The 27,950-nt window shown below is 41.5% G+C and overlaps 1 protein-coding gene across 1 annotated transcript in view; it reads left to right on the top strand.

Moving 5' to 3' along the window:
• sorl1 (sortilin-related receptor, L(DLR class) A repeats containing) overlaps nucleotides 1–27,950 on the top strand; it is a 203,602-nt gene that overhangs the window by 43,783 nt on the left and 131,869 nt on the right. Inside the window, exons 3-6 of the mRNA XM_078533063.1 lie at nucleotides 20,242–20,367; nucleotides 24,285–24,446; nucleotides 25,336–25,403; nucleotides 26,049–26,229. Coding sequence (XP_078389189.1) covers nucleotides 20,242–20,367; nucleotides 24,285–24,446; nucleotides 25,336–25,403; nucleotides 26,049–26,229 — 537 coding nt within the window. The remainder of the gene's footprint in view (nucleotides 1–20,241; nucleotides 20,368–24,284; nucleotides 24,447–25,335; nucleotides 25,404–26,048; nucleotides 26,230–27,950) is intronic.

Here is a 27,950-nt window from a genome sequence, read left to right on the forward strand (position 1 = left end):
CCTTGCCTTATTTATCCTGTGTGTTGTAAAACTTTATCATGGGTTTCTTTGAAAAGCAAACACCTCTTGCACCTTATCTGCTGAGACTTTTACCCTAGCTCACTCATGAGCATTTTAAATGCCCTTTTTACACTTTTTTGATAAGTTCAACCTTGTCATCTATCTGACTCTAATTCAATTAAATCAGCCACGCAGACAAAACCACATGCACAAATGCCCGATAATTCCTAGCCATTTTAGTATGAAAACCTTGCTGATAGTTGTAGTTAAGAGGATTGGAGCGATGAGTTCCATTTCTCAGCATGATGCTCTTGCTTTTAAACTAGCCAAAGGGCAGTTTAATATGTCTATCAAAATTTATGATCTTCCAATAAGATTACTGATTTTTATTTCTGTGTTACAATAACCTGCATTGATATAGCATCTTTTTAATGTAGCAAAACATCCTAAAGTGCTCAAGTTTTATATAAATCAGTTCAGGCTTTAGAAAAAGAATTACAGGTGACGACAACACAATTCATCAGGTTTAAGGCATTTCTTGTAGAGTACATTTTGTGTTTTTTTTTGTAGCCAATATATTTTTGAGGCAGTTTTCAGATAGGTCTAGTTTGTGGAAGACTCTCTAACCTGGGAACTCAGTTCATTTCTATATCTTGGCTATCAAGTGAAGATTGTGCATGACGGGTGTGTAAATTTCTGAGAAGTTTACATTTTTTTGTTTACTTTTTAATATTTTGTTCACCTAGGCACTAACCCTGCCATTCTCTTAATATACCTGTTTGTGTTTTCCACTATACTTCCACTACAGTCTTGCAAAATGAACCAGATTGATGCTATTCTAACCTGATGGAAGGAAGATTAAAAAGAAATTAACTTTCAAGATATATACTTACAAAAAAGTATAGCTATAAAAATAGAATTGAATCATTAAATGCGAATGGAGAACAAATTAGCAATTTCATTTTAGCAGCTTTGTGTAAATTTATTTATCCTTTCAGGAATTCTTGTCAAGTGAGTTGAAAGAAAACATGATTAACTTAATGCAAACTGCAGATTGCATTGAGAATAGGAGTGCTAATGTAAAGTAAAATATGTGCTGTAGTGGACTATTTTAAATCTTAAATTCTGCAGAGAGACAACTCAAGTTATAGACAGCTCGCAATGCACACCCAAATGAATAATGAGTTATTCATTTATAATGATTCATTATCATGTAAATAATGATTCTTTGAATTTAGTAAAAGAGCTTAATTGACATTGTTGAAGTAGGGTTAGCGTATAGGGATTTTTAGCATCAATGTGCCAATTGGAAACTTGGCAGGAGGCATTCTTGCCAGTGTTGTCCTTTTGAATCTGGGTGGGCGAATGAGGAGTGTAGTTGCATGTTCCCGCTCATCTGTAGTCTGACCCAGTTTCCTAAGCACCATGTGATAATGTGACAAATGTGGCAAGCTCATTAACACACTTGCTGAGATTTGGAGGGTTAGGATACTTTTAATGAAATTGATTTGTCTGACTAGTTCAAAGTTTCAAAATTTTACCCTGAAATGAGGTGGTAGAAAACTGATTAAGTAAGGTAGGCTAATGTGTTCCAGATCGAAATACTGCTCAAGTATTCTTCATATTAAGAGCTATTTTCAATGATGTACAGCCATAAATTTGTGTGGTCTAATTTAGAAATAGCTGTGTCAGAATTAAGTGGATTGCCATATTGGGAGCTTCCTGTGTGCACAACTTTGTAGGAGATTTTGATTCAAAAATCAATTGGGGATAAACAACAGTCGCTGGGAGTTTGAGGCATTTAATAAGCTTTGTAGATTTTAGATGACTTGTTAAACCATGAATGAAGCCCAAGTAGTTTAGAAATATTCAGTCAACAATTCGAAGTCCACAGTCGTTCCAGACCTGAATACATTTATATAAATAAAACATTTTTTTAATATATAGTTGAATCTTACTTTTTCCAAGTTTGCTGTTTAGCATAATCTACGGGCATTACAGCCATGGGTTTCTCTGTCTTGGCTATGTTCTGTCTTGAGTGACCAATAGAAAGTTCTTCAGAAATGGTAATATAGGAGTTGGAGAGATAAGATGAATTTAAGACCGAGATAGATAGGTTCTTGATTGGTAAGGGGATCAAAGGTTACGGGGAGAAGGCGGGAGAATGGGGTTGAGAAACTTATCAGCCATGATTGAATGGTGGAGCAGACTCGATGGGCCAAAGGGCCTAATTTCTGCTCCTATGTCTTATGGTCTTATGAAGGGTTCTTTTGTGAGAAAACATTCTTTACAGAACAGACCTCCTTGTATCTGTAATGAAATTATTCATGTTTGTAAATCCCAATAAAAACTTAAATATGTTTTGAATATTCCTTTTTCAATTATTTGAAAAATTCAAAATTGTATAGATCAATCTGCAAATGTTTAAATTACTGAATAATTTAATTGTAACTTTATGGACTTGAACTGTTTCCTTTCTTGAGCTTGTATTTAATGGATACACGATTTTGCTGCACAAGAGACCATTCAACCCAGCATGTCTGTGCTGACTGAGCTATCCCTTTCTTATTCCCCACCTCTTGTCTTTCACAACACTTTTAATCTTAACAGAGAAAAAAAAAATTGTTATAGCACAAAAGGAGGCTATTCAGCCCATTGCCTGCACTAGCTCCGAATGAACAATTTGTCTACTGGCATTCCCCTGCCTTCTCTTGGTAACTCTATCTTTTTCCCTTTTGGAAAATAATCCAATTCCCTCTTGAATGCCTCGATTGGACTTACCTCCACCACACGCTCAGGTAGTGCATTCCAGATCTTAACCACTCTGTGAGGGGGAAAAAGTTTCTCCTCTTGTCTCTTCTTGCTTCTTTTGCCAATTATCTTAACTCTGTGCCCCATGGTTCTCTATCCTTCTACCAATGGGAACAGTTTTTCCCTATCTACTGTCAATACATGTCATGATTTTAATACCCCTATCAAATCTTGTTGTATATGTCTAACTCCTTCAAAAATTTCTGTAGCTACTGTTTCCAGTAGAGCGTAAAAGATCTTCAGCTTAAAGTTGCTTCACCTCTCCCTTTATGGCTCTTGGTGATACTGTTTAATTTATGCTGGTTATTTACTGATCTATCAACCTAGTGGAAATAAGTTTTTAAATTCTAATTCAACTTGTGAAAACCATGTCAGCCTTGGCTCAGTGGCAGCACTCTTTCCTCGGAGTTATGGTTGTGCTTCAAGCTCCACTTCAGGAAATTGGGTACATAACCTAGACTGAAACTTAAGGACAGTACTGTAGGAACGTTGTAGGTGCCATCATTCAGATGAGATGTTAAACCAAGTCACCATCTGACCTGAGTTCTTACTGGTCCAGGTCAACATCACAAATGAAAATATGATTTGGCTATTTATTGGATGGCCATTTGTGGGACCTAATTCTGTGTATTTAAAACAAGGCTGCTGTGATCATGACATTACACCAGTGACTGTATCTTCAGAGCTGTTTGATTGAAGTGCTTAGGATGTACTAAGGTTCAGAGCTCCTATATTAATATTAATGTAAGTTTTTTTAAAAAAACAGTTTTTGCATATTCGCTTTCATTTTGCATGTCTGCATGTTCAATTTTTCTCATTCAAACATACAAAATAGGAGCAGAAGTAGGTCATTTGGCTCCTTGAGCCTCCTCTGTCATTCAATAAGATCGTGACTGATCTTTTTGTTTTGAATTCCACATTCCCATCTACCCCTGATAACCTTAGATTCTTGGCAAAGGCAAAATACTGCGGATGCTGGAAATCTGAAATTAAAAACAGATAATGGTGGAAAAACTCAGCAGGTCTGACAGCATCTGTTTAGAGAAAGACAGAATTAATGTTTTGAGTCCGTATGACTCTTCAGAGCTCTGAAGAAGAGTCAAACGGACTCGAAATATTAACCCTGTCTTTCTCTCCACAGATGCTGACAACCTTCGGTTCCCTTGCCTAACAGGAATCTATCTACCTCACTGTGTATGCTTTCTCTTTTTTGTGTGCATGCTGCTGAGCTTGCTCTGTAATTTTCTTCGTCCTTCATTATCTTGAATGCCTTTATCATAACGTGGCAAGTGACTATTTCTTGGAAAGGAGGAAAGAACACCTTTTCATTAACTCTCTAGCAACCAGCTACACTCTTTGTTTTATTTATGACAATATATAATAGTCCCTGATGACTATCCTATCATGGGACAAAAGTCGGTAATCTGGAAAAAGAGAGAAATCTTCAGTCCTCTTAAAGAAACACTGACACTCCTATAGTGTTTTCATGATCTCCGGATGTACTGAAGGATTTTACAATCGTGACTACACTTCATCAGCTACAATGTAAGAAATGTGGAAACCAATTTGCACACAGCTCCCACAAAGAGCAATGTAATGATGACCAGATTTTTTTTTGCTGTTGGCTGATTGAGAGAGAGAGAGAGATATGTTGGGCAGAACACTGAGAACCTGGATCCCAAATACTCCTTCCACACAACAGAAATGGTGTCAATGGAGGAATTGATGTGTGCGTACATGTTACCTGTTTATAAATGTACCTTTTAATATCACTTAGCCATTTAACATACTACAATAGGAAACATAATGAGAAATTAAAGATAATTAAGAGACATAGGATGTCCTAATAAGTGGGTAGTTAAGGCAGGTAGAAATGAAAATGGGAAAAGTTGACAAATTAGAGCAGTGACCCAGGAGCCTAGAAAAAGTCAAAGTAGATAATGCTAAGGGTGCAGACTGCTCTGCTAGCACTTTTCTGACAAAGGTCCCTATCTTGGTCCTGACATCAACCTGTGTTTTTTTTTGAAAAATACACTTTATTCATAAAATATCTGGAAGAACATTTCAAAATCACCATCACACAGTGCAATCAGATTCAACTTTTACACATGGATCACGAGGTGCTTCAATACAATCGATAAATATTACAATCATTTCAACATGGTCATTACAGACAGTCAACTCCAATACCATGGTACTATCAACATACATCATGTTGCACTCTGAGGTGCTTCAATACAATTATAATACAATTAGTATTCAATGCATACATTCATTGTGAGCTGTACAGCCCGAGGGGCTCTAAACAATTCCCAGCCCCTCGGTGCACTATGACAGAAAGCTCTTAGACAGCGACCTTTCCCCATTGCGCCTTTGCGGCGGCTGCCCCAAGCTTTAGTTCGTCCCTCAGCAAGTAGTCCTGGACTTTGGAATGTGCCAGTCTGCAACACTCGGTCAGGGACAACTCTTTGCGCTGGAAGGCCAACAAGTTTCGGGCAGACCAAAGAGCGTCTTTCACCGAGTTGATGATCCTCCAGCTGCAGTTGATGTTTGTCTCGCTGTGTGTCCCTGGGAACAGCCTGTAGAGCACAGAGTCCTGTGTCACAGAACTGCTTGGGATGAACCTTGACAGGAACCACTGCATCTCTCTCCAGACCTTTTTTGCAAAGGCACAATCCACAAGGAGGTGAACAACGGTCTCGTCCCCACCACAACCTGTGTTTGCTTTCTTCCCATAATCCGACCATAAATACCTCCCCCAAAACCTCCCAGCAGATGAAATGGCTACACATCACTTCCACTTTCAGTATGTCCTGCCTATGAGAAAGTGAAGTCTAAAGGCTTCGAGCTCTTGAGGTCAATATTGATTAAACATTTTCTGGCCTCAATGTGCTGCAAATGAGGCAATCAGCACCTATGTAAACTATGTGACCCCAGTTTGCATATTGAGGCCTCAAGTCAGCTGACTGCTTCAGCTATCCAGTGGTACCTCCAAAGGGAACAAAAGCTCCCTTTAAAATAATTGAGTGGCCAGTATCCTCTTCCTGCTCAATGAGCAGCCATAAAATCCTCTTTAGTAAACTTTATATTTTATTTAGGATGTTTAAATGGGAGGAAAAAATGACCTGAAAATTGCTGTAAAACCAACTCTCAAGGCCAATCGTCAGCATACCAGAGATTTACTGGATCACATCAGAAAAGTGACCATGTCAATTTTCACTATTTTGTGCGTAATGCCTTGGAAGGCTGCTTTTAGGGCTTTGCATAATTGTGGTTCTAGAGAGTTAATCATGCTTAAATAAGATGGTAATTCTGCAGCACAGGGAGGATTATGTGCTGACTGACACAACAAGTGAGACTACTAGCTATTTCATTAGAACTAATTGACTGGAAATAGCTGACTATCTTTGAGTCAAATAGTTTCATGCATTTGATAATTAATTGATCATATTTGATGTCAAAACTAGTTTCTTGCAGGAAGTTAGCTAACTCTTGGAGTAGGTTGGAGTGGAAGACTCTGTCTCTGCAATCCTAACCCGATGAACAATCTTGCAGTACTTTTCGAAGGTGATGCACATGATTTCTTAAAGATTAATCTGCAAAGCTTTTGTTCTTCCAACAGTTAAACATTTTGAGTCATATTGTTCAAATTCTGGAGTAGATCTCACTTTCTGCAAATTGTGGTTTTTTAAAAAAAAAAAGTTTACCAATCTATTTACTGTGTATAACCCTTCTTGCTATTATTAGATATCCTCTCTCTGTTTAAAGCTTAAGCTGATAATTAATGTGAAGCATAAAATGTTGTTCACACGTTGCTGTGGCGTTTTCTGCTCGTCTTTCTAAACTAATGGCAATAATATTATGGAGGACCTGCCCAGAGGGAAATTGACTGTCTGGATTATCTTGGCTGCCCATTTTTATGCATGACCTGATTTTTACTCTCTGTTGACTTTAATCAAGAATAAAATCAGATGTGTAAAATAGGCACCTGATTCTAACCTGGCTGTCACCTGCCAGGCTGGTTAGATTTAACATTTACCCCCCCCCCCCCATGATGTACCCAATCACATTACACAAATTGAGATGAAATTAGCTCTGCATGGACCAGCTAAAAACATAGCCACAGCATTTAAGTAGCTGGTTGACACTTTCAATATCCATTATGGGCCTTTAGGTAAGACCAGAATAGAAAGGGAACAGATGTAATGTTCAATATCAGAAAAGAATTGGAAATAAATCTAATTACAGGATTGAATGGTTTCCAATAAGTATGTCTGATACTACTGCTGAACGCTAAGTGACTTTGGTTTCCTATTGGGCAATGGAGTGACATTTTTTAAATTCACATTTAAATTATTTTAACATAAATTGGCAGGAATGTGTGCTTTATTTTAAAAAGACAGAACCTGGGGCTTCCCTGATCTCAATGCCTTGCTTCCCCACTGTACTGTGCAATTATTGATGAGCCATAGGAGTAGGAAATCCTAACTGCTGCAGATTTTAAGAGAAATCCTAATTATGAGTTAGTGGTTGACTCTTAAATACCCTCTGAAATGGCCTAACAAGCCACTCAGTTGTAACAAACCGCTACAAAGCTGCAAAAAAAAAGGAATGAAACTGGACAGACCACGTGGCATCAGCCTAGGCACCGGAAACGACAACAGCAATCTCAGCCCTATTGACCCTGCAAAGTCCTCCTTGCTAACATCTGGGGGCTAGTGCCAAAATTGGGAGAGCTGTCTCAGACTAGTCAAGCAACAACCTGACATAGTCATCCTCATGGAATCATACCTTACAGATAATGTCCCAGACTCCACCATCACTGGGTATATCCTGGTCCCATTAGCAGGACAGACCCAGCAGAGGGAGCGGCACAGTGGTATGCAGTCAGGAGGGAGTTGCCCTGGGAGTCTTCAACATTGACTCTGGACCCCATGAAGTCTCATGGCATCAGGTCAAACCCGGAAACCTTCTGCTGATTACCACGCACCGCCCTCCGTCAGCTGAGGAATCAGTGTTCCTCCATGTTGAACACCACTTGGAGGAAGCACAGAGGGTAGCAAGGGCACAGAATGTACTCTGGTTCGGGGACTTCAATGTTCATCACCAAGAGTGGCTTGGTAACATCACTAGTGACCAAGCTGGCTGAGTCCTAAAGAACATAGCTGCTAGACTGGGTCTGCGGCAGATGGTGAGGGAACCAACAAGAGGGAAAAATATACTTGACATCATCCTCACCAACCTACCTGCTGTAGATGCACCTGTCCATGACTGTGTAAGGTCACGGCGCCCAATACTGTTGTTGTGTCCTGGCTTCACATGGAGGTTACCCTCCATCGTGTTGTGTGGCACTATCATTGTGCTAAATGGGATAGATTTCTAACAGATCCAGCAACTTGAGACTGGGCATCCATGAGGTGATGTGGGCCATCAGCAGCAGAATTGTACTCAAACACAATCTGTAACCTCATGGCCCAGCATATCCCCCCACTCTACCACCAAGCCAGGGGATCAACTCTGGTTCAGTGAAGACTGTAGGAGGACACGCCAGGAGCAGCACCAGGCATACCTAAAAAATGAGGGGTCAGCCTGGTGAAGCTATAACACGGGACTACTTGTGTGCCAAGCAGCAAATGATAGACAGGGCTAAGCGATCCCCCCAACTGACGGATCTGATCTAAGCTCTGTAGTCCTGCCACATCCAGTTGTGAATGGTGGTGGACAATTAAACAACTCACTGGAGGAGGAGGCTCCACAAACATCCCCATCCTCCTTGATGGAGGAGCCCAGCACATCAGCGCAAAAGATGAGGCTGAAGCATTTGCTACAATCTTCAGCCAGAAGTGCCCAAGTAGATGATCCATCTCGGCCTCCGGAGGCCCCCAGCATCACAGATGTCAGTCTTCAGCCAATTCAATTCACTCCACGTGATATCAAGAAACGGCACTGGATACTGCAAAGGCTATGGGCCCTGACAATATTCTGACAATAGTACTGAAGACTTGTGCTCCAGAGCTAGCTGCACCCTTATCCAAGCTGTTCCAGTATAGCTACAACACTGGCATCTACCGGCTGTGTGGAAAATTGCCCAGGTACGTCCTGTGTACACAAAGGACAAATCCAACCCAGTGAATTACCACCCCATTAGTCTACTTTTGATCATCAGAAAAGTAATGGAATGGGTCATCAGCAGTGCGATCAATTAGTACTTGTTTAGCAATAACCTGCTCACAGATGCCCAGTTTGGGTTCCGCCAGGGCCACTCAGCTCCTGACCTCGTTACAGCCTTGGTTCAATCATGGACAAAAGAGCTGAACTCCTGAGGTGAGAGTGACTGCCCTTGACATCAAGGCATCATTTGACAGTTTATGGCATCCAGGAGCCCTAGCAAAACTGGAGTCAATGGGAATCGGGGTGGGGGGCAGGGGAGAAACTCTCTGCTGGTTGGAGTCATACCTAGTACAAAGGAAGATGGTTGGAGGTCAGACATCTCAGCTCCAGGCCATCACTGCAGGAGTTCCTCAGGGTAGTGTCCTGGCCCAACCATCTTCAGCTGTTTCATCAATGACCTTCCTTCCATCATAAGGCCAGAAGTGGGGATGTTCACTGATGATCGCACAAATGTTCAGCACCACTCGGGACTCCTCAGATACTAAAGCAGTCCATGTCCAAATGCAGCAAGATCTGGACAATATCCAGGCTTGGGGTGGCAAGTAAGATTCGCACCACAAGTGTCAGGCAATGACCATCTCCAACAAAAGTGAATCCAGCCATTGCCCCTTGATGTTCATTGGCATTACCATCACTGAATTCCCCCACTCTCAACATCTCTGGGGGGCTTACCATTGACCAGGAACTGAACTGGACTAGCCATATAAATACTGTGGATACAACAGCAGGTCAGAGGCTAGGAATAGTGCAATGAATAACCCACCTCCTGACTCCCTAGAGCCTGTCCATCATCTACAAGGCACAAGTCAGGAGTGTGATGGAATACCCTCCACTTGCCTGGATGAGTGCAGCTCCCACAACACTCAAGAAGCTTGACACCGTCCGGGACAAAGCAGCCCGCTTGATTGGCACCACATCCACAAACATTCACTCCCTCCACCACTGACACACAGTAGCAGCAGGGTGTAACATCTACAAGATGTGCTTCTGGAATTCAACAAGGCTCCTTCGACAGCACCTCCCAAACCTACGACCACTACCATCTAGAAGGACAAGGACAGCAGATAGATGGGAATACCACCACCTGTAAGTTCCCCTCCAAGTCACTCATCATCCTGACTTGGAAATATATTGCTGTTTCTTCATTGTTGCTGGGTCAAAATCCTGGAACCCCCTCCCTAACAGCACTGTGGGTGTACCTACACCACATGGGCTGCAGTGGTTCAAGAAGGCAGCTCACCACCATCTTCTCAAGGGCAGCTAGGAATGGGCAATAAATGCTGGCTTAGCCAGCAAAGCCCACACCCCATCAACGAATAAAATAGTCGTTTCAATATGTGTACAAGAACTCCACTTGTCTGTTACCTTGGCTGTGAAAGCTTGTTTACATCTGCAAAAATGTAGAAGGGTGGAATTAACAAAGGTATCCTCTTGCTGCACACAAGTTCCTTTGGAGCTCTGTTTCTAAGTTACGGAATTGTTTTTCAATGTAGCTTGGCAGGTTAAGGTCACAGTGGGCCTTAGACAATCCCAATGGTATTTTTATAAACCTCATGCAAAGGTGTATGGAAAGAAATTAATCCTTGTCAATATTCTTGAACTCCCATGTGTGTGCCTGCAATCCATGTCTCCATTTTAAAGCTGTATTGCCAGTTATTTTTTAAATATTATAATAATTGGTGTAGTTTTAAATTTGCACGGGCAAAAGCCCTACATTTTATACAGCACCTTTTCGTGATTTCAAAGTGCTTTACAACCAATGGGTTTAGTTATTTTTGTAGGAAATGCATTTAAAAATGCACAGCAGCAATATACCTTGCATTGATTGCTATATGCCATTCAATTTCACCTGTATATTTTTTGTTCAAGTTAACAACTTTGTATTTATATAGCCCTTTAACGTAATAAAGGCCTGTAACTTCAATGCTCTGGGGAATTCATAAGAGGTAGAAAGCTGCGAGGGGAATTGAGGAGAAATTTTTTCACCCAGAGGGTGGTGGGAGTCTGGAACTCGCTGCCTGAAAGGGTGGTTGAGTCAGAAACTCTCGTAACATTTTATAAGTATTTAGATATTCACTTGCGTTGCCATAGCCTCCAGGGTTATGGGCCAAGCGCTGGAGAATGGGATTAATGTGGCCTGATCTTTGTTGACCAGCATGGACATGATGGGCTGAATGGCCTCCTTCTGTGCTGTAAACGTAGAGTCTATGATGGAGGGGACTGGCAGGGCAACCCCAAAGATGCACTGGGAAACCCTGTCTGGGAGTCTCCAGGTAAGGATTGTATGGCAATTGCCCCAAAAGTTCAAACTTCTGTTGGGAAACTGCCCTGCACTGGGAACCATCTGAAAGTATGATATAAAATGCAAACTCTGAATGGTTCTGGCTGTCTTACATTAATAATTACCCAGAAAAAGTTAGAATTAAAACCACTCCTAACCCCCTGGGTAACTATAGTACTGACCACCTGAACCGCCTCCGCCCTCCCAATCCTACCCCACTTATCTTACAAACTTAACTTCTCCCTGAAGTGGCTGGACCTTTAGCTACTGTAAAGCAGCTTGGGTTTAGTGCCATAAAGTGGATGTGGCTTCCTTACCTCCAACTCACCAGCCCTCAGTAAGGGAACCAGCTGCACTACGCTGTTCTTGCCCAGCCTAAGTCGGAAGGTCAGGTGAGAAAGAAGCAGCTAACTTTCCAGGTGAGGAAGTCGAAGTGGATTCGCAATCTGACTCCTCTTTGTCACTCCGCAGAAGTTATGGGCCAAAACATTCAAGGCAATTCTCAGGGCCGTTATAAGACAAAATTTGACACCGAGGCACACAGGCTTTTGAGAGAATCATTTAGATTTGTTTAAAATTTTTTTTTTAAAATCCAGTTGCAGGCCAAACGGCGTCTTTGTCTGTTTCACCAATTCAAGGCCTATATTTGATTTTGAAATGTCAGAACAACCACTCTTTTGTGTTACAAAATTGACATCTGAATTCTCATTGTTTAGTTGACATGAGTAAGCATAAGCATGCGTACGAACGAGGATCAGGAGTTGGCCATTCAGCCCCTTGAGCCTGCTCTGCCATTTAATAAGATCATGGCTGATTTTGATAGTAACCTGAAATTTGTATCCCACTGACTGCTGATAACCTATCTCCTCCCACCAGCAGCAAGAATCTATCCACCTCTGCCTCAAAAATATTCAAAGACTCTGCTTTCGCCACCTTTTCAGGAAGAGTTCCAAAGACTCATGACCCTCAGTGAAAAAATTGCACCTCATCTCTGTTTTAAATGGGTGACCCCTAGTTCTAGATTCTTCCACACAAGGAAACAACCTCTTCACATCTACCCTGTCAAGACCCCTCAGGATCTTGTATGTTTCAATCAAGTCACCGCTTGCTCTTCTAAACTCCAGCGGATACAAGCCTAGTCTGCCCAACCTTTCCTTATAAGACAGCCCACCCATTCCAGGTGTTAGCCTGGTAAACCTTCTCTGAACTGCTTCCAATGCATTTACTTCCTTCCTTAAATAAGCTGACCAATACTGTACACGGTACTCCAAATGTGGTGCCCTGAACTACTGAAGCAGGCTGAGCGTTGGGGCAGTGGGGTAGTGTCAACTTGTGGAATGACTTCTGGCTATTGCATGTGTGAAATGGTACAGATATATGTTGCTTTCCTCGGGCATTATCTTCAGTTAATGTGATAACATTTCAAAAGTATTTTATTTCCGTATCTTGAAAGCGTGATCTTGCAGCAACTCTAATGAAGCAATACACACTTTGAAGTAGAGCTGTCTCCACTCAAACTAGTCACTGATGTTTGTGTTTCCTGCAGTTTATGCAGGAAGTGGCATATTCACAGGAGCAAAACAAGTGCTATTTTATCTGTCAAGGTGTCTGTTTTCATGGTGACTAATCTCAAATGTGAACTGGTTTCACCACCGCAAAGTTCAGTTGTTTGAGTTAAGCTAGATCCTGGACTCGGATAATTGTTCCTTATCCACCTCATGATTATCTTTAGCCTTAATCCTGTCACATGCTCCCATTTGCAAAAAGTCGGTTTAGCTTAAATCATTCAATTTTATAATTCTCTTTTTTTTCACTTTTTAAATAGGAATATCTTTTAGTTTGCTGTAATTCCAAGTTTGTCTCTTAGAAAAGGAACACGTGCACGCGTCCCCTTCGCTCTCTGGTCTAGATGAGGTTTAGTTGATGGCTGTCTGCTGCAAAACCGTTTGGCGTCCATTGGTTTCTTCTAATGACTTGGGTTCCTTTTGAAGCACCCTACTATTTATGACGATTTTTAAGTGGTATAGCTGAGCAAGTATTAAATGCTCTCTGCATCGAGCAAGCTAAAATCATGTAAATCCTTTGTACCCAACATGTTAAGACTATGTAAAAATGTCTGTCTCTTATTACGTCTTGTCTTTTAATTTTAAAATTGACTGCTTCCTCATTTTCAATCATGGTCTTGATGCAAAAGACTCCTTGGCACTACTTTGAAAAGCAGACCAGTTCTGGTGTTCTGACCAATATTTATCCCTCAACCAACACCAGTTTAAAAAGTAATAGATTATCTGATCATTTTTGCATTGCTGTCTATGGGATCAGGCATTGTGCAAATTCGCTGTCGTAGGAGAGAGCCACTAGCTGAGGGGCTTTAGAACATTCTAAGGGCATTGTTTAAAAGTGTTTTGTTTTTTTTCTCCTTTCTTTCTCTTTCTTTCTCTCTTTCTTTCTTTCCTTCTTTCTTTCTCTTTCTTTTTTTCTCTCTCCTTCTCTCTTTCTTTCTCTCTTTCTCTCTTTCTTTTTCTCTCTCTCTCTCTTTCTTCTCTCTCTCTCTCTTTCTCTCCTCTCTCTCTCTCTCTCTCTCTCTCTCTATCTTTCTCTCTTTCTTTCTTACTCTTTCTTTTTCTCTCTTTCTTTCTTTTTCTCTCTTTCTTTCTTACTCTTTCTTTTTCTCTTTCTTTCTTTTTCTCTCTTTCTTTCTTTTTCTCTCTTTCTTTCTCTCTTTCTTTCTTTCTCTCTCTTCTTTCTTTCTCTCTCTCCCCCCCTTTCTCTCTCTTCCCCCCCCTTTCTCTCTCTTCCCCCCCTTTCTCTCTCTTCCCCCCCCCTTTCTCTCTCTTCCCCCCCCTTTCTCTCTCTTCCCCCCCCTTTCTCTCTCTTCCCCCCCCATTCTCTCTCTTCCCCCCCCTTTCTCTCTCTTCCCCCCCCTTTCTCTCTCTTCCCCCCCTTTCTCTCTCTTCCCCCCCCTTTCTCTCTCTTCCCCCCCTTTCTCTCTCTTCCCCCCCCCTTTCTCTCTCTTCCCCCCCTTTCTCTCTCTTCCCCCCTTTCTCTCTCTTCCCCCCCCTTTCTCTCTCTTCCCCCCCTTTCTCTCTCTTTCCCCCCCCTTTCTCTCTCTTCCCCCCCCTTTCTCTCTCTTCCCCCCCCCTTTCTCTCTCTTCCCCCCCTTTCTCTCTCTTCCCCCCCCCTTTCTCTCTCTTCCCCCCCCCTTTCTCTCTCTTCCCCCCCTTCTCTCTCTTCCCCCCCTTTCTCTCTCTTCCCCCCCCTTTCTCTCTCTTCCCCCCCTTTCTCTCTCTTCCCCCCCCCTTTCTCTCTCTTCCCCCCCCTTTCTCTCTCTTCCCCCCCCTTTCTCTCTCTTCCCCCCCCTTTCTCTCTCTTCCCCCCCTTTCTCTCTCTTCCCCCCCCTTTCTCTCTCTTCCCCCCCCTTTCTCTCTCTTCCCCCCCTTTCTCTCTCTTCCCCCCCCTTTCTCTCTCTTCCCCCCCGTTTCTCTCTCCCCCCCCCGTTTCTCTCTCTCCCCCCCCCCCGTTTCTCTCTCTCTCTCTTGCATGTGACAGCAGGATTAGAGGAAAAGAGGGTGGTTAATGAGCAGGAAGGGAAGATATTTGTGGACTGATCAGAGCTCTGGTGGTGGGGAGGAAAATTAATGCAATTCACATTGAGTGGCCTCAGGAATAGGTCTTCCAGGTAGAGATCGGAGCGCTTGTTTCTTAGATGAACTGGGAAGCTTTTAGAAATAAAAATAGATATTGCTGGGAATACTGAGCAGGACAGGTAAGTTAATGTTTCAGGTCTGTGACCTTTCGTTAGAACTTCTGCTGAATGAACCCAGACCTGAAATGTTAGAGCTAAGTATTTCCAACATTATCTGTTTTACTTCAGATTTCCTGCATCTGTAACATTTTGCTTTTATGAGGGAAGCTTTTTGTTTCTTAATTTGCTGATAGTTTCTTCATTCAACAAAACATCCACTGGGGTTTTAGGGATTGTTGATGCTCACTGATCCTCCAAGGCTATTTGGAGGGTCCTCTGTTTCTGTTTGATTTTCTAGACTGGGGAGTTGGAGCAGAACCTTGCTTGGGGGGTGGAAGAGGAGGTGGCTGCATCCTCGATGGTGGGGTGGTATTAGGGTTGAATATGTGCTCAGATAGTGGGAGTATGTGGTCAGTTTTCATTCCCTGTTTGGGGGTGGTGGTGTTACCTGAAATATTGCCAGTTGAAGACAGGGGAAATGGAGCTTAATATACCTTTTAACCAAGAGTACATGAGTATGGAATTATATAACGTGCCAGTGAATTGAGGGAACAGTAGGCCTGTTTCTCCCTTCAACTACTGAGCGATGTACCTTACTCCATAGCTTGTAATAGCAGCCTATTTTTGAAAAGATGTCCTCCTGGATCCATACCCATGTTTGGGTATGTGCCCGTCTGTACCTGTCCTGTATGTGGTGTTCTGAAGGACTTTAGGTTGTGCTGTAACTTAACTGGCAGAGATTGACCTCGTGGAATCATTTTAGAGGGTGATACTGTGTAGACGACTGTTGTTTTCACCTATAATGTGGTTTAATGTTTTTCTTCTCTGCTAGGAAGGATGTGGCCTATTGGTTAGTTTGAATGATGTAATGTTTATATACCTTTTGCAGATATAGTTGTCATGCTGCAGTAAATATGCTAATGTAATGCCACCTGGTGGCAAATATGAAGGACTGCATTGAACATTCAGGAACTCCTCAACATCAGTTGATTGGTCACATAATGTTAAGTATTGCAACACTGCACTGTCTCTTAAACATCATGATCATGGTCCCATGTCCAGGCTCAGTATCCTTTCAAAATCCTGAGGCCACTCGCTATTTTTAATATATAATGGGTTGGATTTCTGTGATCAGCAGAGAAGTGGTGGTGGCTGTTTTGAAGAAAGCAGCCCACAAAGATCTGACGATTGCTGGTGTGATTTTCCAATGTTCGTTTGAATCTAGCAGCAAGTGAAGGGGTTTCCAGATGTCCAGCAATAGTGGTGCAATCGTGCAGCATAAGCAGCCAATCACATTGAAGTATGCTCCAAGACAGCAAATCAGGAAGTAAAAACCATTCGATAAAAGCAAAAAACTGCGGATGCTGGAAATCCAAAACAAAAACAAAAATACCTGGAAAAACTCAGCAGGTCTGGTAGCATCTGCGGAGAGGAACGCAGTTAATGTTTCGAGTCCAAATGACCCTTCAACAGAACTAAGTAAAAATAGCAAAAACCATTCAATCCCTTCACCTCTATCAAATCTCCTCGAGCGTCTCTAAGGAGAATGGTGAGATTCTTCAACAGTAATTTAAGAACAGTGGGAGGTGGTGGCGAGGTGGTAATGTCACCGGACCTGTAATCCAGACCATTACCACCAAGCCAGGGGATCAACCCTAGTTCCATGAAGAGTGCAGAAGAACATGCCAGGAGCAGCACCAGGCATACCTAAAAATGAGTGTCAGCCTGGTGCAGATGCAACTCAGGGCTACTTGCATGCCAAACAGCAAAAGCAGCATGCGATGGATAGAACTAAGTGACCCCACAACTAATGGATCAGACCTTAAGCTCTGCAGTCCTGCCACATCCAGTCGTGAATAGTGGTGGATAATTAAACAACTCACTTGAGGAGGAGGAGGAGGCTCCACAAATATCCCCATCCCCAATGATGGAGGAGCCCAGCACATCAGTGCAAAAGATAAGGCTGAAGCATTTGCTACAATCTTCAGCCAGAAGTACTGAGTGGATGATCCATCTCTGCCTCCTGCTGAGATCCCCAGCTTCACTGATGCCAGATTTCAGCCAATTTGATTCAATCTATGTGATATCAAGACACAGCTGAAGGCACTGGATACTACAAAGGCCATGGGCCCTCACAATATTCTGGCAATAGCACTGAAGCCTTGTGCTCTAGAACTTGCTGCACCTTTAGCCAAGCTGTTCCAGTACAGCTACAGCACTGGCATCTACCTGGCAATGTGGAAATCACCCAGGTATGTCCTGTAAACAAAGCAGAACAAATCCAACCTGGCCAACTAACGCTTCATCAGTCTACCCTTGATCATCAGCAAAGTTTTTTTTTATATAGGTGTTTTTGACAGTGCTATCAAGTGGCACCTACTCACTGACACTCAGTTTGGGCTCCACCAAGGCTGCTCAGCTACTGACCACCTTACAACCTTGATTCAAACATGGACTAAAAAGCTGAACTCTGGTGAGGTGAGAGTGACTGCCGTTGACATGAAAGCTGCATTTGACCGTGTGACATCAAGGAGCCCCAGCAAAACTGGAATCAGTGGGAATCTGGGGGGCAAACTCTCCACTGATTGGAGTCTTTCCTAGCAAAAAACAAATGGTTGTGGTTGTTAGTGAGTCATCTCAGCTCCAGGACATCACTGCAGGAGCTCCTCAGTGATGTGTCCTAGGCTCAACCATCTTCAGCTGCTTCATCAATCACCTTCCCTCCCATCCTAAGGTCAGAGGTTTGCCATATTCAGCACCATATAGAGCAAGATGCAGACAATATTTAGGCTTGGGCTGGTAAGTGCAGGTAGCGTTCATCCCAAACAAGTGCTGGGCAATGACCCATCTCCCCATGACATTTAATGATATTACCATTGCTGAATTTCCCCTCCTCCTCTCTCTCTCTCTTCCCCCCCCCCCCCCCCCCCCCCAAACACACACACACACACACACACATTTCATTATCCTGCAACTGAACTGGACCAGCTATATAAATACTGTGGCTACGAGAGCAGGCCCGAGGGTGGGAATTCTGTGGGGAGTAACTTACTTGACCACTATCTACAAGACACAAGTCAGGAGTGTGATGGAATATTTCCATTTACCTGGATGAGTGCAGCTCCCACATCCACTTGATACTATCCAGGACAAAGCAGCCCGTTCGTTTGGCACACCATCCATCACCTCCAAAATCCATTCCCTCCACCATCAACACACTGGCAGCTGTGTGTACCATCCACGAGATGCATTGCAGCAACCTCCTTCGTCAGCATCTTCCAAACGTGTGACCTCTACCATCTAGAAGGACCAGCGCAGCAGATGCATGGGAACACCGCAACCTGCAAATTTCTCTTCCAAGCCACTCGCCATCCTGACTTGGAAATATATCACCGTTCTGTCACCATGTGTGTATGGGTGTGCAGTGGTGTGTGTCGGGGTGAAGTGTACAGGGAGCAATTTGCATTTTTAAATAAACCATTCAAACGAATGGGTGACATATTACACTTAGCCAGAAGAAGCCATCCATTGTGTTTACATTTTCCAAAACTTACTAATAACATTGGTGTTATTTTATTGTTAGAAGAGGTACAGTTCAAAAAACCTAGTGATTCAATGAGAATTTGCATTCAAAGAGGAAAATGTATATAAAGGAAGAGAAGGCGGTTGGTAAAGGAGGGGGGATTCTAAGATCTAAAGCCTCCCTTCTGTAAGTCTCAAGTCACTGTCTGCAAGGACCCAGAGCTGAAGGAAACTCCTATTGAATTTGACTGTCCAGAGTGTGCTTTGCTAGGCGCCTGTTTAAACCTGTTTTACTGTTGCCTTAATGGAGGTGTAACTGAGAGTCAAATTAATTGGATTTATTAGAAGTTATCGTGGTAATTTGTAGACACATGTATGTGCTTACAATCTTTTAATAAGCGTTGAATTTTTAGTTTGATCCTGTGGTCTTATTATAACCGAATTCAAAGCCTGCATCTCGAAACAACATACTAATTGCAAAATTGGTTATGAAACTTGTTTCAAGTTTCCCTCTGGGATTTGAACAACTCGGCCTTTACCATTGGCTGTGTTATAATATTGGGTCAAAATCCTGGAACTCCCTCCTGGAACTGTGTGGGTGTACCTACGCCATAGGCACTGCATTGGCTCAAGAAAGCAGCTCAGCACCAATCAAAAACAAAAACAGAAACAGAATTACCTGGAAAAACTCAGCAGGTCTGGCAACATTGGCGGAGGAGAGCACAGTTGACGTTTCGAGTCCTCATGACCCTTCAACAGAACTAAGTAAAATTAGGAAAGGGGTGAAATATAAGCTGGTTTAAGGTGGGCGGTGGGGGGGTGGTTTTATAAACCAGCTTATATTTCACCCCTTTCCTAATTTTACTTAGTTGCTTTGAAGGGTCATGAGGACTCGAAACGTCAACAGTACTCTTCTCCTCCGATGCTGCCAGACCTGCTGAGTTTTTCCAGGTATTTCTGTTCCTGTTTTTGTTTTGGATTTCCAGCATCCGCAGTTTTTTGTTTTTATCAGCACCAATAAATGCTGGTCCAGCCAGTGACGCCCACATCCTGTGAAAGAATTTAAAAAAAAAAAAACTGGCTATGCAACAAGGTGCAACTTTTTCAAGGTTTTTGCAATGAGACTAATAGAATGACAGTGGACGTTCTTGTGAGTTCAATAATTTAACCGTTAATTGCATTCTTTGGAGGATTGTAGAATCTGTACATGTTGCTGTCAGTTTCAGAGGAGTAATAATGATGAACACTGAAAGTTTTATCATTACTGCCATATTTGGAGTAGGGTTAGAGTGGCATACAATGACTAATATCCTTAAGCATTCAATACTTTAACTGGAATAAATAAATATTATGTAAAATAAGATTATAACTGACACAGACCAGGGGCATAGAAGTAAAATAACTAAAGACAGCTGCCTAAATGGATAAGCTGAAATAAAAACAGAACATGCTGGAAGTACTCATCAGTCAGCAGTATCTGTGGAGAGAGAAACCAGTTAACCTTTCCAGTCAGTGACCTTCCCTAATGGAATTTGCTACCTGAAGGAGTAGCATAGATGCTTAAAGGAGAACCTAGATAAGCACATGGGGGAGAAAGTAACAGAAGGCTGTGCTGAAAGGGTTGAATGAAGGATTAAAAGAGACTGTGTGGAACAGTTTGTCTAATGGCTTGTTTCTGTGCTGTTTTATGTAATTCTTCTCTTTTTCACAGGTATACGTTTCATATAATTATGGAAAGACCTTCAAGAGAATCAATGAGAAGTTCAAGCTAGAAGATCGAACAAAAAACCAGACAGTTATTGCTCAGTTTTACCACAGTCCAGCAGATAACAAACGGGTAAGGAACATTTCTTTGTAATGTTGGCAAATATTTTGAGCCATTAATTTGAAATGAAAATGGTTGTATTTTTAAAATGCTGTTGATATTCATAGTTTTTATGAACTTGTCGAGTGTCTTATTGCAACATATAACTTCCTTTTCCTGTGCTCTACAGAGTTTTCCAGTGTTAACATTAATTGCTGTCAGTTCTCTAGCACAGCCTCCCTATCTGATGGAAGGATTGGAGCTGTTGGTATCTTATTTGCCCCTGTACATGTGCTTTGAATCCTAAATTTTAATCCAATAAATTAATTGCACAAATTGAAACTTTCTTGTGACAATTGGGCTAACTGTAGGAAGATGTATCCTATTCCTGTTGTGAAGCAATGAGACAAGTGGAGTATGAAGTACAAGGAATGTGTGGTGTTTAGCCGAAGTAAGATTCGAATTGTTAATTGCAGTTGACCAAAACTGACTGCAGTTAAACTGGCTGTCTCCATCTTTCCCCCGCACCCCCCCACCACCTCGTCAGTTCCCCCTAAAAAAAACCCTGAAAAAGGATTGTGCCAAATGCACCCCGAACTAGGCAGAAATGGAAGATTTGACAAGTTGTGTAAAATGGAGGATTACACTGGAAAATTGGGAAATTGAGGAAGGGCACTATAATGGGATGGGGGTGAAATTATGAAAGGGCACCATAACGAGGGGAGAAATTGGGGGTGGGCACCATAATGGTGCAGGTTAATTGGGGGCATCAGCCAATGGGCTCTCCTCTCTAGTAAAGAGGACACACAGGTAACCTGAGTTTTAAAGTGCACAGGTGTGTGATAGACATAGAGAAGATGTTCCTGCTTATGGAAGGCTCATAATTATTAGAAGCTAATAATCCCATAAAAAAAATTCAGGAAAACTTCTTCACTCATAGTGCTGAGAAATGAAACTTGCCACCGTGAGCTGAGTAATATAGATGCATTTAACAGGTAGCTAGATAAGTATATGAGGGAGAACTTATATAGTTATCTTGCTACTGGACTGCAGTAATTCAAGAAGGCCACTCACCACACCTTAACGGCAATTGGGAATGGGCAATAAATGCTGGCTTAGCCAGCGACGCCCGCATCCCATGAATGAATTTAAAAAGGGAAGAAAAGCAGGTTTATTTAGGGTGACATGATGCTCGTGTGAAGTATAAACACTGGCATGGTCCTGATAGCACAGAAACAAGCCATTTAGTCTATAAATTCTGGCAAAAATTCCCCTGGGAGAGTTACGACATAGTAGCATCAAGAGATGTAGTGTAGGCATGTGCCAAATCCTGGTTATGCAAATTCAGGAAGGCTTAGAATAGGAGGAGAGCACCAGGTGCACTTAAATCTGTTCCATTACAGCACTGTAGCAGAGCCTTAATTAGAGGATGGTGCAAAAAATGAATGAATTGAGGGATATTTCTGAATGTGGAAAGGAGATCAAAGAAGATTTAATGTGGGAAACTGAAGAATGTGTATAGGCAAATTAGAGCAATACCTGGGACTGGCAGACCCACAACTATGGGTAACTTTTAATTATCCATAGATAAACTGGCATAGATCTAATAAATGGCCAAGTATCATTTTTAAAAATTTTGTAGTTCTATCTAATTGCTACATGTCCTCTTTTGTATATTTCATCCCCACAACCTTCTGACCAAAAGTCCAGAGTTGGGTAGTTGGATTCAAGCCCTACTACAGAGACTTGAACACAATCTCGGCTCATGTTGCCAATACTGAAGGGCTGCTGCATTGTCAGAATTGGCTTCTTTCCAGTGACGTACCTTTCACTTCGTTCCTTCTCCATTTCATTTTTTCCTATTTAGGCGAAGTTGAAGCTGGACAATAGGTTGCCATTCTAGGTTTTATAAAGAAGGGCATTAGTGCATGAGTAGAGGCAACGTTAAACCTATGCAAATCATTGATTTAGATGTAGAAGATTGCCATGTTTTTGGGTGCCCTTTTAACTACTTTAGGGTATTGAATTTTTATGTTTGAAGCATTTAAGAGGATTGAGGGCAAGACAATTAGGGCCATTGTTTATAATGTGAAAAAGGAGAAACCTGAAACCCTTTCATCTTGAGAGGAGCAAAATGCTTTCCTTTAGGCTCTGCTGGGATTGGAGAATATCCGTTGGCATTTTGCTGAAACTTAGAATGAGTGATGACGTGTACTCTAATAAGCTGATGGCTTAATTGTCACTAGCTGGGAGGCAATATTCTTGCTGGTCATTTTTATCTGAAATATAACTCGGTGGTTGGGGATTACTGCTAATTGTATACAGCTGACCATTGGGAATGTCAATTCTAGCCTCGGAAGATGGTCTAATAGAGCAGTGCTGGACCTGAAAACATGCATTTTACCAGAGAGCATGTAACACAGTGAGGTACTATGGTAAACATTCAGAGTTGGAGATAGTGGATAGACATTGGCAAAACAAATGGGTGCAGTATTTTCTTCAACCAGCCACACTCTTTTACACTTTCCACGCCCCCCCCCCCCCCCTGCCTCCAAACTTTGTATATCTGTCAGAAAAATATATTCCCTTGGAATTGTGTGAATTCAGATTTTTAGTGCTTTGGACAAGTGACAAATGATAGCTCAGGATCTGTCATCAAATGTTGAATATCTGGCCCTTAACCTGGTTTATTTTAATTTTGCAGTGCATTTGTTTTAGTTTTAAGAGTTTTGCAACTAATTGTTCATAAATAGTTAAACAATTTTATTTGTGCATGCTCATATTGAGAATCTAGAATTGCTTCTTGTTATTGGATTTCATCCTGTTATTTGACATTTTATAAAAAGGTTTTTCTCTCCAAAGCTGTATATTGCTGCAGTAGCTCCTGGAATGCCACTCACCAGTAAAGGAAGGCATGAATATTTTATTTCAATTTTCTATCTTGCAAAACTGTACTTAATACACAATTAATGAAACGACTAAATTGCACAGTGACATGTAAGTTTCCTTTTACAATATCCTGTGTAGGTGAAATGGGCTATGACCATTCTAATTATTCAAACTGAGCCTGTAGGAGTTCAGTGGTAAAGTTAAATTCCACTTAATCAAACCGCCTGTTAGTGGTAAAGATAAATTCTGCTATATTTTAAAAATTGCAGCTTTCACGTTCTAGTGACTGATAGAAACTGGTAATTGATTTTTAACTGATGGAACTGATGCTTAATTCTGGTTTTATATTGATGTTGGGTCAGCTGCACAGACGTGATATGCTAGTCAATGTAAAAAAAATATATTATTTGATGTTCAAGTTCAAGCTGCTGTTGAAGATGGTACAAAATGCAGGTCACCAGTCTATTGGCCTTTCAATAGGTCCAAAATAGGATCAGTGGCATTACTGCAATTCTTTAAAAAAATGATATGGGTGCTTATAGGTTGAATCTTGAGCTGAGTATACTGTAAAATATCTTTCAGCCTTAGTTAGTTTCAGCCTTTTGGGTAACCTACTAACAAATTTGTATTGTAGTTGGTACCCAACATTGATTTAATCTAACACTAACACAAAAAAAACAGTTAAGTAGTAGAATAGCTTATCTAACACTCTATTAATTTAAGAGCTACTGTAATTCTTAATTTCTGGTGGCTTTTAATTTCATTTCAACAAAATGTTACTAGTTTAATTTTCGTAAGGAAATAATTTTAAACGTTGAAAGTTGTATGTTGCATTTTGGCCCTGAAGTATTGTTGGCTAATAGACTAATGTCAATTTGAGGTAGAGATATAAGTATATTTTTAGTACTAATTGCAGCAGTAAGTATATTATGTAAGAGCCTAATGGTGCAGTTAATGTATTTTTGTTCTGTTGGTCATTATTTTATGAAGACGAGTTTAAGCCACATGTGTGTTTATGCATGTGTAGAGATGTGACTCTTTCTTTTTTTCTGTTTTCTCAGTATATGTTTGCAGATACCCAAAATCACTATTTATGGATCACTTTCAACTTTTGCAATGATATTCAAGGCTTCCAAATTCCATTCAGCCCTACCGACCTTCTCATGCACAGTCAGGATTTCAATCTTGTGCTGGGGTATGACAGCTCTCACCCAAACAAACAGGTACTATTATTCTTTTGTCTAAGCACTGCTATCTGTAGACATTACTGATAGCAGTTATGCTGCTCTGATCCAGCGGAACATAAGGAGATGGATACTGTTGAAATGGAAAGCATAGGCAGTTCAGTAGAATTTAACTGAAAGGCTTTTGGAACCAAACAAAAGCGTATAAGGCATGTTAGGTGCAGGAATTTAACTGGACTCTGCATAAAAACGTTTGAGTGCTGTCCGGAAACAAAAATCTTTTTCAATGTGGCTTCCCTGCAGTGAGGAATTTGTTCAAATTTGGCACAAGGAGGCTGCTATTGATCACCAAGCAGGTAAGGTCTTTAGCAAGTCCTCGGTGGGTGGGGGAAACTGCAATGGTGGGGGTGGGGAAGGGGGGTTTGGTGCTGAAGGAGACTGGCAGTAGGGGAGGTACACAATTTTGTTGTGGACCCAGAGGAGCATCCGTGCTCCACTTGGCATGCAATGAAACTAAAGCCAAAAATAAATTTTGAAAAGTTACTTTTCAGTCCTTTTCTGGCCCGAGTCTTTCCTGGTCGAAAAGTCACTACTGCTCCTGGCTCAGGTCTTAGATTAAAATACCAGCACCTTTTTGAATTTAATCGGAGCCCAGTTAGCATGTTTAAAGATGGCCCTTTCGGTTTAGGGTGGTGTTGATGCCTACAATTTAAAATTGCTCCCAGCAAGAATGAAGCGGTTAAGTTCCCTTTTTAGCTGCTTTTTCAGCCTTGTTTCTGCTTAGATGGGGAAGTTAAAATCAAACCTTTAGAACATACGCACTACAATTGGGATGGTGCAATTATTGTTATGGAGTGAATCTTCTGAGGGTCTGAAAGGTGTGCTTGAGTGTTGCATGTCCAATGTGAAGTATGCTTTTATCTTGCAGCTTTGGAAATCAGATGACTTTGGGCGAACTTGGATCTTGATTCAAGAGCATGTCAAATCTTTCTACTGGTATGCATGTCTACGTAATTATTTTTGTATCTTTATGTAGGAGCTGCTTGAAGTGATGCATGTTAGTGTATTTATTTTTGAAGCAAGTAATGCAAAGATTCCCCAGATTTAACCATGTTGGATGTGAGGCTACAGTTAGTATATGTGTTTTGCAGTGTTTAGCTAAAATTCACTTCACTTTGGTATAGAAGGTTAGCCTGACATGGTCTTTTTAAAGCTTCTTGCCAAGTTTATCATTGAATCATAGCTCCTGTGGAGAACTGTGCACCTTGGACTCTCCTAAGTCAGATAATTGTACACGGTGAGGGGCAAGCTGCTACTAGGGAAACATATATGTTAATGGAAGTTTTCTATCTTTGACCATTTGCACACTTTTTTTAACTGTACCCTTAAGGGCTCCCCATCGGAGTGAGGGCATTGAACATTCCCCACCCCACCATGTCTTTGACCATGACACTGTGTAGCAGGCTAGTGGGACTGAGAGTAACTTGGGTGACTTAAGGGACATGTTTATGGAAAAATCCCGATTGCAAAACTGTCCTACTTAGTGATACAGCACATGTCGGTTGCAGGACCAATTGCTGCAGCAGTGAGTTAATTGATGTTTTTGGAAACTGCAGATAAACCTCGTGTTTAATTTTCTAGGGGTGTGGAACCATATGACTCTGCTAAAATGGTTTATGTTGAACGACATGAGCCAATGGGTTCCTCAAGTGTCATTAAAAGCACAGACTACTTTCAGACTGATGAAAATCGTGAGATCCTGTTGGAAGGAATAGACGACTTTCAGTTACAAGACAAATACATGTTTGCCACAAAGAAGGTGGTGAGTATTCCAAAATATGCTTAAAGTTCTGTTTTGAAGAGAAAGCAAAATATAAGAAGGCATTTTACTCCCTTATTATTGATTTTGGCACCTATAATAATAACTCTCTGTAGTATAAATAAATCCATATGTGACTAAAGATTTTCCAGGAGTGTGCTCTTCAGCTATTACAAAGAGAGAAGTGTCCATGACTTATGATTGCCCTGTTTTTTAAATTTTTCTCTTTTTTTTTTAAACTGATCTATTTTTCCTTGTTTCAATTTGTCTTTTGTTCAGGGATGGTCAGTTCAAATGCTATTGGATTTTTTTTCTCCTCCATTCTGCCTGATCAGCCTGTTTGTTTAATCTGTTCCAGTAATTTTTATTTTTCAAATAATATTAAAGTGGCTGAGGTCAATTTATTTTAACAAACAGAAGATTACTCTCCATAATAAAGCCATCACCAATGCTAACAAACAGAAATAAAGCAGAATATAAAGCAAAAACAGAATTACCATGGTCATGAGGACTCGAAACGTCAACTCTTTTCTTCTCCGCCGATGCTGCCAGACCTGCTGAGTTTTTCCAGGTAATTCTGTTTTTGTTTTGGATTTCCAGCATCCGCAGTAGTTTTTTGTTTTTATTAATAAAGCAGAATATGCTGGATATACACAACAAATCAGTCAGCATCTGAAGAATACTGTTGAGCCATGTGCATTTCCAGCTCTTCTTGTTGTTTCAGATTTTATTTGTGGATGGGACGGGGACAAGGTGTTGGGTGATTGAGGAGTGGGGTAGGGTGGTGCAGAGGGCAATGGTCCCTTCAGAATGCTGACTGGGGAGGGGAGGATGTGTTTGTGGTTGTTTGTCAGTAAAGCAGATGACTTAGTAGACATTAAATCACATAGCTGTTAACAGCTGTTAATTCAGTCGCTCATGTTGTTGAGCTCAGTGACTGCACAAAGCTTGTCCCCAGTGTCTTCAGAACTTACTTTTTCCAAGAAACAAACTCCAAACAATTCCAGGTCAGAGTTCATTTTAATTTTTGCTCACTTAATTTTTTTTTTAAAAAGTGCTGCAGTCCTTTTAATAAAGCTCCAACCCATTTACTGTTTTTAAAAAATAAGTGTTTCAGTTAAAGCTGTACACTAAATCCTCCAGGTGATTTCCTGCTCTAATGCTGTAAAATCATTTGGACCTTGTATGGTTCTACTTGCTAGGTAAACCTACTGCAGTTACCACCCTTGAGTGTGCTGTACTCGTTTTGAGCAAGCCCAAAACGACTGACTGAGGGATAATTGTGGAGAGCCCGGCAGAGGATATGTATTTATTCTGTGTGGCTAAAGCAAGAAAACCTGTAATTAGAAACTTAGAAAATAGGAGCAGGAGTAGGTTATTCGGCCCTTCGAGTCTGCTCCGCCATTCAATATGATCATGGCTGATCCTCTATCTTAATGCCATGCTCTCCCCATATCCCTTGAAGCCATTTGAGTCCAGAAATCTATCTCTTTCCTCAAATATATTGAATGACTTGGCTTCCAGAGTGTTCTGTGGTAGGGAATTCCATAGGTTCACCACCCTCCTGAGTGAAGATGTTTCTCCTCATCTCAGTCCTAAATGGTCTACCCTGTATCTTGAGACTGTGACCCCTTGTTCTAGATCTCTCCCCACCCCCTGCCACCCAGCCAGAGGAAATATCATCCCTGCATCCAGTCTGTCCAGCCCTGTCAGAATTTTGTATG

Source organism: Cetorhinus maximus, chromosome 2 (assembly GCF_964194155.1).
Source record: "Cetorhinus maximus chromosome 2, sCetMax3.hap1.1, whole genome shotgun sequence".
Lineage (NCBI taxonomy): Eukaryota > Metazoa > Chordata > Chondrichthyes > Lamniformes > Cetorhinidae > Cetorhinus > Cetorhinus maximus.